Source organism: Stegostoma tigrinum, chromosome 34, assembly GCF_030684315.1.
Source record: "Stegostoma tigrinum isolate sSteTig4 chromosome 34, sSteTig4.hap1, whole genome shotgun sequence".
NCBI classification, from domain to species: Eukaryota; Metazoa; Chordata; class Chondrichthyes; order Orectolobiformes; family Stegostomatidae; genus Stegostoma; species Stegostoma tigrinum.
In genome coordinates this window covers 3,682,963-3,695,044 of record NC_081387.1, presented here as the reverse complement: position 1 = coordinate 3,695,044, position 12,082 = coordinate 3,682,963, and the positions used below count along the sequence as shown (strand labels likewise).

Here is a 12,082-nt window from a genome sequence, read left to right as displayed (position 1 = left end):
AGAGGTTGAGGTCAAAACATGGAATGTTTTCAAGAACAAGTGAGATATAGTTCTTAGGCCTAAAAGAATCAAGGTTATAGGGCAAAAGCTGAAACTGAGGACTGAGTAGGAATGATCAGCCATGATCATATTGAATGGCAGAGCAGGCTGGAAAGGCTCCTTGGCTGGAAAAGCCAAATGGCTGATTCGTGTTCTTTTCTGTTTCAATCAATTTGGCTGACAAAAGTGGGTACGCCACAGAATTGTTTGTCCCATTGAATTGTGCTGTTTCACTGAAAAGGTTAGGAACAGCTGCTGTACTTGATATATTGGTCTGTGTCACTGAGTTGGGGTACTTTTGCATCATCTTCTTCAGTTCCCTTCCCACTCCCCGTGGTGTATGAGGCAGACAGAGCACATGCTGATATCCATTTTCATGGTGAAGTTTCCTGTCACCAGAGGATAAAGCTTAAGAGCCCCTACTCTGTATCAAGCACAGCTGACCTGCCGAATCCGCTACCCTTACTACCCTTACTGCATGTTGGCGACTGGAAGGATTTGCACAAGGAAAATCAACTTTTTAGTCCATGTTATGAACACAGCCTCTAGTCATCAAGTCCTGAAGTGGGACTCGAACATGGAGCTTCTGACTCCAGGGCAGTAGGATTACTAATTCTCAACCAGACCTCCTACTTTCTCCATGAAGGGGTTCATAACTTCCAATTCACATGAAGCATACATTTCCCAAAAAATGAAAACATCTGCATTTATGTATCAAATTTACAGTTGATACATAAAGTTGGGTCATCAAAAATATTTTATAGCCAATTACACTTTTAAAAAAAATGTCCCTGTTGCAGTGAAGAAAACACCGCAAGCTCCCCCAAACTGTAACATGGGAGGGAGTGGCATGGTGGCTCAGTAGTTACACTACTGCTTCACACTGTGAGGAATGTAGGTTCAATTCCACCCTCAAGCAACTGTTTGTACATTCTCCCCAAGACCAAAGATGTGCAAGTGAGGTAGATTGACCATGCTAAATTGCTCAAAATGTCCATGGATGTGTAGGCGAAATAGATTAGCCTTGGGAAATGCAGAGTTACAGGGATGGGGTACAGGGGGTGCGTTTGGGTGGGATACTGTTTGAATGGTTGGTATGGACTTGATGGGCCAAATGGCCTGCTTCCTCACTGTAGGAATTCCATGATCATGACCATTTTATCTATTTTGGTGAGGTTGATCATCAGATTCAAATTTGCCAGTGTCCAGAACAATACATTACAACATGACAAAATGATATTCCCTGGAGAAGGACTCCAATCATGCTCCTCAATTTTGCACTCATATACCTTACGTAGACCAATATCTGCACCTGTGTCAACAAAAGTAACAACATCTAACCAAATGTTTATTCATGTTGACCAAAGGGCAACCCTACAACAACCTTGCCTTCCCATTAGAGATCTGCTTTCAGATTAATCTTCTTGCTAACTGTCATCGTAGTCTTGTCTTCTGTTTACTGCTCATGGTGAACTCACTGGAGTCCAAACATGCAAAATATGTCTTCTTCTCAGGACAGCCCTGTGATTTTCTTAAATCTACATTACAGTATTTATAATTAAAGAGATGCCAACTGAAAGACTTTCTTAACAACACCCCAGTAATACATACAAGTTAAGGCTTTTCATCATTAAGCATAAGTCTGGTAAAATTTAGTAACTTCAGCCTTGTTAATTTGACAAATGTATCCACACATCAAAAAGGCATTAAAAAAAAACACTGGTGGCAATTTTCCAAAGAGTAGAGTTAAAAAGCAGAGACGTTTTGTTTGTGCAGAACCCTAGTTAGATCACATATGGAGCACTACACACAGTTTGATATCTGCAATGAACATGTATTGGTATGGAGGATATTGAGAATTGGGAGTTTGCAATCGTCAGATATATGTATACATGTGATGTTTTTGAAAAGGACATTTTGTCATGAAAAGACACTGGCTACAGCAGCACTAGCATTGTATTTGCAATGAACAGACTGTTTTGGATGGACAGGCACAGTATGTAACATGTTCAGACAAAGGTCACATGACCCAGTTTATGGGCCAGACAAAGATTTCTTTCTCTGAAATAGCTCTTATCAAACCTTGTGAGCTAGAAGCACTGGAATATCTTATCACCATATGTGAAGTGTCCCTAAGACAAGTCTTCATTGGTGCATCCCAAGCATTCTTGGAGGAGAACCTAGAATCTACCACCAGTGTCTCTAGATAAAAAGAATTGAGGTAATTATATCTGATTGTTTGAAATCCCTGTGCCAAAGTGACTTCACCTAACAACAATTTTGTAAAGCTGTGTATAATTATTTTATCTGAATTTAAATGTTTCTGAATCAAAACACTTTTAAGGTAACACTCAGTGGAGTTTCAGCTTTTCCAGAGTTTCCTAATAGGCTTTAGATCATCTTTTGAGAATGTTTTGTTTGCAATGAACAAGTTTTTCACTTGATATTGAAGGAACTTCACTGACGTCTGCTTGGTCCTGAGCTAAATACTATCTGATACCTATATCATTGGCAATATCACCTCCCATTTTCAATTCAGACTGTTGTGGAAGAATGTGAATGTGGAAAAAATGGGACAAAGAAAATGAATCAGTTCATCTCTCCTAATTCAGTCTGCTCGATGCTTTAAAAGTTCAGATAAAAAAAACGAACTCCTCAGCAGGTCATGCAGCACCTGCAGAGAAAAACGGAGTAAATATTTCAGCTTGAAGGCTTACCAGCAGTCAGGTGGAATGTGGGGTGGGGGGCGGGGGAGGCTCTTGTTTTGGTCAGTGAGCAGCCCTCACTTCCCCCTCACTGGCAGAACACATCTGTGCCAGTGGCCCCACAGCCGTCACCACCACCTCAGATGCAACATCCCTCATTATCTTTCCTGAGTTGATCAGCCTGACATCAATTTTCTGAGTCACAGCAGCAACCTGTTTAGTGTCACTAGAGTCAGTCCCAAGTCACTCCCTGAGCAGTGTCTTTCTGAGTAACAGTCTCACTCCCCAAGTTAAAGTCAATCCATGGACAAGTTCACCCATCTAGGTCCCATCATTCCCAAAAAACACCCATTCCCCAAGCAGTTGCCTCTCCCAGTCTCTTTGTTGCTTCTCTCTACGACATGCTGTTCCCGTACCATCCCTCCTGTATCACCCTCTTTGATGTCCATCTCACTTATGTCTGTCTCCTCTTTCCCTTGCTGAAATAAGACTGATATAATCCCATCAGCTACCTTTGCCACTTCCCACATCCTCCAGCCGGGACTCCTGAACATGGTGGTCCATTTATGCTGTACTTCGCTAATTACGAATTTGCATCTTTTAACTTTCACTCCTACTTCCCCTCAAGTCCTGTCTGAGATCAGCATTTTCCAGAGACTGAGCTCCTGTTCCCATCCATTTTCCTTCTGCCTCTATCCTGTACATGTGCTGATCCCACTGCTGCAGAACATGTGTGCTTTGGATGCTGTGGATCTTCCTTTTCTGACCTGCTGTCAAATTATATTCGAGGCGACACTGCTCATCCCCACACTTACGTTGTCAGTTTGAAAGCCTCCAAGGATGCAGAATGCTATTCCCACACTAGGAATCTCCGTCAAACATTTACCAGGGGAACAGAGACAGCAGCTGCAATAAGTGAGATTTTATTCAGATGGGACAATGACAAGTTTAAATCTCCACCTGTTCTGCTGCTCAAAGTCACCTCCATTTCACCGGTCAGTTTCACAAGCTTCAGGAAACTCATGTTGCTGCAGAAATATTTGGATTGGCTGTGAGACGTCAATCAGAGAGCCCACCCACTCTGCCCATTCTCTCCTCTTCCTCTTCCAGAGCTGGTTCACTTCCTATAGGGACTGAAAACCAAGTGAGGAGATGGTGAGTGAAGGAGCAGCTTTTATACAAATTGTATCCCATAATATCCACACCAATCTTCAGGCAGTCTGACTGTCCTGTGGGTAATCAGGGGTGGAAATGTCCCTTATGCTGTGTGAGAAGATCCAGCTGAGAGAGCGGTTTACTAAATGCTTTGTGCTGTACTGTTTGACTGGAGCTGTGTGTTGGATATTGTGTTTATTGGAAGCATTTCCCTTCTGATTTCCAGGCTGTGTTTTGTTGATGTCTCATTCCTGAATATGAGAAGGTGAGGTATCATTATCTTGGAGGTGCAGAGTGTCTGAGGATTCTTACTGGTCTACTAATATTGAGTTCTCTGTGTGTGTTGGAAACTGGTTATTATTCTGTGGACTGTGAACGATTGGTTCTCTCAATGTTTTGAAATTTCGATATGACCTGTCTTTCTAAATGCCTCCAAGATTTCTGACTCCCCAGCATCAAACATCCCCACCCCTATGTCTCTCCCCCTCAGGTAAGATAAGAGAAAAATATCTGTGAAGTTAGAAACTGACTCACTGTTTTGATCCTGATTACTCTTGTTCAGAATGCATGCTGCAATATCTGCTGAGTTTCATTTTCTGTTGTAATGCTCAAGGCCAGAGTCTACCTGTGGATCAGATGATTAGATTTGGAGCGGCTCATAGGAAGAAGCTGCAAATTAGTGAATGGGTCAGGGGAACCTGAAATTCTCTCCTCTGCATGCACGTAGGGCCCTTTAAACAATTATGGTGAAGATGGTAGAGCGGGCACTTCAGCCCAAGCAATTTATCATTGAAACACTGAATTATGATGGTGCAGGAGGCAGCCATTCATGCCTGCACTGGCTGTACTATCTCGTACCAATCTCCCTACCAAACCCTTTTCCTGCACAGCATTACAATCCAAAATAATCCAACAGCCTCTGCAATGCTTTAAGTGAACCTGCCTCCACCATTACCAGGCAACGTGTTCCATAACTCACAATTTCCTGTCTGAAAAGACAAAAGATTCATTTAATGCCCTATGCGTAAATCTCCTTTTTTGGTCTCTTTAACAACTCTGACAGTTTATGTAGAATCACAGAATCCCTACAGTGTGGATACAGGCCCTTTGACCCAACAAGTCCACACCGACCCTTGGAGCATTCCACCCAGACCGATTCCCCCTAAACACTACGGGCAATTTCGCATGACCAATCCGCCGAGTCTGCACATCTTTGAACTGTGGGAGGAAACCAGAGCACCCAGAGGAAACCCACGCAGACACAGAGAGAATGTGCAAACTCTGCACACGCAGTTGCTGGAATTGAACCCAGGTCCCTGGCACTGTGAGGCTGCAGTGCTAACCACTGAGCCACCGTGCCAGCCAGGAATGATAGAAGATTTGCCTGTTTATCTCCACCTATCATAAGCAAGTTTGCATGGGTGTGTGTTTGTGTATCTGCATGTTGACAGTGAGTGGCCACAGACACACTCCTCCTTCGCCGCTCAAAAACTATCCACAGCCCGGAAATGGAAGAACAACCTCTAACTGGAGGAGTCAACCCCTGCAGTGAGCCAGAGATAGCTGGAGGAAATCATATTTTCTTTTCCTTTTTTACAGAAGGGTTGCACTGTTCTACACCAGAGAATACAGAGTGAATAATCACCGTAGATCCTGACCATCATCTACAACAGCACAAAGGTGGGAAGACATCCAGTCCCTTTACAGCACTGCACAGCAGACAGGGTTGGGCAGTGAAACCGTCATCTGGAAATCAGTTGAGTCAGGGGTCCTTTGACATATCATCAGATCTGAAACTGGTCAGTGGTGTAGAGCGTTCCATCAGAACCAGCCTTTCTGAAGGTTCAGCTGTGGGTGATCGGTCAGGGTGAGACTGGGGAGAAGTGTAAGTTGCTCCAAGTGTGGTGAGAGCTTCAATCATTCATCAAGCCTCATGACCCACTGATTGAATTCTATAGGGCAGAGGCTGTTTAAATGCGAGGTGTGTATGGAGAGCTCCACAGGCTTTTAAGATTTCCCAACGTACAAGAACGATACCAGAACTAAACAACTGTATGGAGAAGAAACCACTCAAGTGTGAGGTGTGTGACCGAACCTTTTCACATCCGTCAACGCTTATGCAACACCGGCGTATTCACACAGGAGAAAAACCATTCATATGTGAGGTGTGTGACAAATCATTTTCACGTTCATCACACTTTCGTGTACACCAACGCATTCACACAGGGGAGAAACCATTCACCTGTGAGGTGTGCAACAAATCCTTCTCAGAATCAGCAACCCTCCGCAAACATCAACGCATTCACACAGGGGAGAAACCATTCACGTGTGACATATGTGATAAATCATTCTCGCGATCATCAATTCTCCGTGCACACCAACATACACACACTGGGCAGAAGCTGTTCATCTGCAAGGTGTGTCACAAAGCCTTCACACTTTCATCAAACCTCCTGCGCCATCAGACAGTGCACACTGGGGAGAAACCCTTCAAGTGTGAGGTTTGTGATAAAGCTTTTGCAATATCGACAAGGCTCCTCATTCACCAGAGCATACATACCGAAGAGAAACCCTTTCGGTGTGAGGTTTGCGAGATGGCTTTCACTCAATATTCCCATCTCCTGACACACCAGAGGATTCACACAGGGGAGAAACCATTTAAATGTGAAGTGTGTGAACGAGCCTTCACACAGTCATCAACTCTCATGCAACATCGACGCATTCACACTGGGGAGAAACCGTTCACATGCGAAGTCTGCAACAAATCATTCTCGCAGTTAACAAACCTCCGTGCACATCAACGCATTCACACAGGGGAGAAACCGTTCAGATGTCAATTGTGTGACAAATCATTCTCGCGGTCATCAACCCTCCGTGACCATCAACGCATTCATACAGGGGAGAAACCATTTACATGTGAGCTGTGCAACAAAGCCTTCAGACACTTTTCGACACTCCTGGTTCATCAGAGGATCCACGCAGAGAAATAATGCAGCTGTTAAATTTTCAATAAAATTTTCATGAAGTCTACGTGCCTCCTGAACGCCAATCAGTTTACCTAGGAGTGAAACCATCCAGTTGTGAAGTTGTGAAAAGGCTTTCACACAGTCAGACTATCACTTGGTCTAGCAACATACTCACTCACAGGGAAGAAATCTTGTCAGTGTGAGTTCTGTCATAAATCCTTCATACATTCGTAAGACCTCATGGAATATTAGGGATCCCTCATGGGAGACAAATTCTTTCAGTTTTGTATCACTTGCAAATTTGTCAGTTGCATCCAGTGCACCATTTCATTAGGATCATTCACTTAGGTCAGGAAAAGCAAGGAGTCCAGATCCTGAGTCCTGGGCAATTCCAGTGGAAACATTGTCTCATCCTGAAAAATATTTGTTAGTTATTACTCTCTGTTTCCTGCCACTCAGCCAATTTTTTTATCATTCTGTCCCTTTTATTTCTTGTGCTATAAGTTTGCTCATGTTTGTTGTGTAGCACTTTAAAAAAATGACATTTTGAAGTCCATAATCACGACATCAGCAAGATTTCTCTTGTCAATCTTCTCAGTTTGTTAAATACAAATTAGCCTTTTTTTAAATTCATCATGGAATGTAGACATTGCTGGCTAGGTCAGCATTCATTGTCCATCCTGCGTTGCCCAGAGGGCATTTGAAAGTCAACCACATTGCTGTTGGTCTGGAGTCATGTAGGTCAGAGCAGAGAAGGATGGTAGAGTTGCTTCCCTAAAGGGCATTAGTGAAAGGTTTCTACAACAATTGACAGTGTTTACCTGGTCATCATTCGGCCAGCTTTAAATTCCAGTTTTTACTGCATTCAAATTTCACCACTTGCAATGTGGGATTTGAACCTATGTCCTCAGAACATTAGCCGAGGTTTCTAGATTACTAGCCCATTGATGTTACCACTATGCCACTTCCTTGCCAGGTTAATAAATCCATTCTGGCTTTAATTATTCTGCAGTTGTCCAAGTGACCATTAATTCTATCCTGAACAATTCTTTCTAGAAGCTTCCTCACCACCAGAATTAAACTGTCTGGCCTGTAGTTGCTGGTCTTACCTTTGTACTGTTTTTTGAACAAGGATGTAACATTTACAATTCTGTAACCATCTCCAAATGTTAGGAATTCTGGAAGGATGTAGCCATTATCTCAAGACAGTCTTCACTGTACCTTCTCCTCAGGCAAATGTTGAAGTTGAGAAGGAAGGGCCTTCATGGAGGTTAGCATGATGTAATAACGATATGTTCACCTCAGACTCTTTCAGGATTCATTTCATGTTCTGAGAAAGATCTTCAGTCATTTTAAAATGCTTGATTATTTTGCTTAATTCAAGTTTTAGTCTAAGCTGAATATTATGTTGTCTGTCTGTTCTCTTTTAGCTTAATTCCAAACCAACTGATTTGTTAGCACTGTGTGTTCCTATTCACTGAAACACTCAGGATCCTACAATAAGAGTCCTGTACACAATACAGGGTCAATGTCACCGTGGGCCTGGGATACTGTCGTCATCAATGGATTTACAATTTCCAGTTCACAGGAACCATAGCAGAGAGAAAGAACTACATGCATTTATGTACCAACTTCCACGATCTCAGAGAAATGAAAACCACCCTAAAGCCAATGAAGTGCTTTCTGAAATGTAATGTGGTGAATATCTGATTTCATAAATCATATGCTGCCACAAATGAAAATGTATCAATCCCTGTGCTTGAGTCTCTGGAATGAGAATTGAATCAACAACTTTCTGATTCAGATCTGAGTGCTAACTCACCCACAACTAACAATAACGTATGCATGCCTCTTATATTTAGTTTCCAAGCATTTTAGTTCCAGAGCTGTGTTCAGAATGCTTTTCGTCCTGTAAACAAGAAGCCTGAAAGATTTGAAGTAGTAACTAGTTAGAGCTGCAGTGGTATCTTTGTGTATGGGTTCCTGAAGCTGTGAAAGGTGGTAAAATCCCTGGTGGCAGAAGAATTAATGGAAAAAATGGGCAAAGTCCAAGGGTAAGGAACAATCCATCATCTATATACTGACACAGGATACCCCATGTTAAACAAAAACCCAAACAATTTAAAAATCCACTAGCTCAAGTACACCCCAGAACAATCATCTACTGTCAGAAAATCTCTGGTATTACTCAAATAAGGCTGAGCTATAGTATACTCTCCACCATTAGATGTGCTGTTGTGTAAAGACCTCAAGATCTTGTTGCAACTTTGTGAAGGTGTCACGGAGCTCCACATCATTGAACGTAAATAGCACAATATTTGGTGAGTTTTAAAATTACACAGGAATTTATTGACTTGAGAACTGTGGAGACTGTGAAAAGTGTACGGACATGAACGCATGAAGAATGTAGTTCAGTCCTTATCTCTTGTAACTGCAAGTCACAGCTTACCATGTACAATGGTATTTCATATGAAATTATAATGAATCATATCAATTCAAAGTCTAAGCCTGAAGACAGTTCTTGATTTTGTCTTCTTGACCCACAATCTTGAGCACAAACTTATGTAACTTATATGGCATTAAAATGCACAACAGACCTTGGGAGCAGTAGTGTGATTCATTGCATTGAAAGTCATAATAACAGTGAAGATCAAAAAACAGACTTGAGATTGTCTAGAGAACAGAATTCAAAAGATTTTTTTTTCAAGAAATCACTGGTGTAGCTTTAAGAGTCGTTGATAACAAGTCACAGAGGAAACATCTCTTATGCAAAAAGTTCTCCAAAGAAACAAGAACCCGAGAAGTCTCAGAATGCCTTTCACAGTCAGTAATTGGGGAAACAAGTCTCTTAAAAATAAAACTAAAGGAACAATTAAAGCCCATTAGCAGCGAAGTGAATATATCCAAGTTGAATACCTTCAATAAGGCCAAATAACAAGGCACCCAAAGTAAATTGCAAATCTTGAGAGAAGGGATCAAAAATGCTGTGTCACTGTTCAAAATTGTCATGGGGTGCAGAATTAAGACTTCTAAAAGTGAGTTAACAAACATCTTAACTATTTACTTGATGGCAAAGTTAACAGCAGTGTTAAGATAATTATTCAGGGCAGTCTTAATATTGATTGAATTGGAAGAAAAAGAAATCTAGCATAAAAATTGTCATTGCAATTTGAAATACCAAAGCCCTAACTGTGAAATTAATGAAATATTTATTATATCGATAGTTTGAACTATAAATTCAATTATTTCGCAACTAAGATACTTTATCAATTTTATTCATTAAAAGTCAGGTGAAGATAATGTTTGAATCTGACCATGTGATGTCAAATTTAGTATGATGTGGGGAAACATCGTGTGAACAGCTTCACTGCTGATATCTTTGATACGGTTAAAAATATTGAGATATTGTGTGAAGCCGTTTTAAGGAAGTTTCTACCTACAGATCCCTTGGAAATTGTTCAGCCATCTTGGAAAAGAAATATCTTCATGCATTTTTATGGAGACATCATAATAGTTAAGAGAAAACTGAACTTTACACTAAAAACAGCATTGAAATGCTTCTGAGATAATGGGAACTGCAGATGCTGGAGAATTCCAAGATAATAAAATGTGAGGCTGGATGAACACAGCAGGCCAAGCAGCATCTCAGGAGCACAAAAGCTGACGTTTCGGGCCTAGACCCTTCATCAGAGAGCACTCTGATGAAGGGTCTAGGCCCGAAACGTCAGCTTTTGTGCTCCTGAGATGCTGCTTGGCCTGCTGTGTTCATCCAGCCTCACATTGAAATGCTTCTGCTGTTTAACAGTTTTCAGTTTTATTACTACAATAAGTCTTTACAGCAACAAATGTTCAACAAATTTAATCAACAAAATAAAAACCAAAAGAACTGAAGATGCTGGAAATCAGAAAGAAAAACAGAAATTGCTGGAAGAGACAATAGGAACTGCAGATGCTGGAGAATCTGAGATAACAAGGTGTAGAGCTGGATGAACACAGCAGGCCAAGCAGCAACAGAGGAGCAGGAAGGCTGACGTTTCGGGCCTAGACCCTTCTTCAGAAAAAACAGACTTCCTGCTCCTCTGATGTTGCTTGGTCTGCTGCGTTCATCCAGCTCTACACCTTGTTATTTCTTAATTGCTGGGAAAGCTCAGCAGGTGCAACAGCATCTGTGGAGAGAAATCAGAAGTAACAGTTTGGGTTCAGTGATCCTTCCACAGAACTTTAATCAGCACTGGACACAATAAGATAATAAATGGAGTGTAGTGAAGAAGTTTTGGCAGTTACATAGGCTTGTGAAAAAAATTTCAGAAGATATTCTGGACCCCAAAATCACGATTGATGTTGTTAATAAACTTTTAGTCTCTTTCCTTGATTAAAAAAAAGTGAGCAAAAATGTCTCATTTACAACAGCTTAGACTTTACAGCCTGTCATTGTGACAAGTCTGCGCAAGACGAATGCTGTTTCGAGCATGGTTGATGTACTCACATATGAGTGCTTCTAGGGCTACTGTATTCTCTTACAGTCAGGAAACAGCATTATCTAGGCAAAAAAATAGCCATAATGCGTTGGAGAGGAACTAGAAAAGAATCAGAGTCCATTGTTGAGCATAAATATCGCACCCAATGGTAGCCTGGAGCTCAGTTCACAGACTACGTCCTAGTAACTTACTTTGAACACAAGCAGTGCTTCTGTATTGTCAAACATTAGTTGGCAATTTCCTGATATTTGCTGGATGATATTCTTCAGGGAAATCACTAAGGGCATTTAGATATATGCAAGAGTTTGATAGCCAGGGATCTCAAAATAGTTAGAGGACCTCATTGCTAATTGTGACACATATGCAAGTAATGAATGACGGGAACCTCTCTTCCTACCAAATTTTCTGACAGACCCTGTTCCTATTTGGCCACGTACCTGTTTATCTTTGAAGGTGGTTCTTAAAGTTTTTGAGAAGATATGTGGCTCGGGTTGTGGATGAGATGTGTTTGATTTCAGATATTTCGTCACTCTGCTAGGTAACATTGTCAGTGCGCCTCCAGTGAAGCATTGGTGTTCTGTCCCACTTGTTATTAGAACATAGAACATAGAACAGTACAGCACAGAACAGGCCCTTCAGCCCACAATGTTGTGCCGACCATTGATCCTCATGTATGCACCCTCAAATTTCTGTGACCATATGCATGTCCAGCAGTCTCTTAAATGACCCCAATGACCTT

The 12,082-nt window shown here is 41.6% G+C and overlaps 1 protein-coding gene across 1 annotated transcript in view; it reads left to right on the top strand.

Annotated features, from left to right (window-relative positions):
• LOC125446386 (zinc finger protein 271-like) overlaps nt 1-9,456 on the top strand; it is a 50,555-nt gene extending 41,099 nt beyond the window's left edge. Inside the window, exon 4 of the mRNA XM_059639653.1 lies at nt 5,981-9,456. Coding sequence (XP_059495636.1) covers nt 5,981-6,889 — 909 coding nt within the window. The 3' untranslated portion in view covers nt 6,890-9,456. The remainder of the gene's footprint in view (nt 1-5,980) is intronic.
• Nucleotides 9,457-12,082: the final 2,626 nt, after the last annotated feature.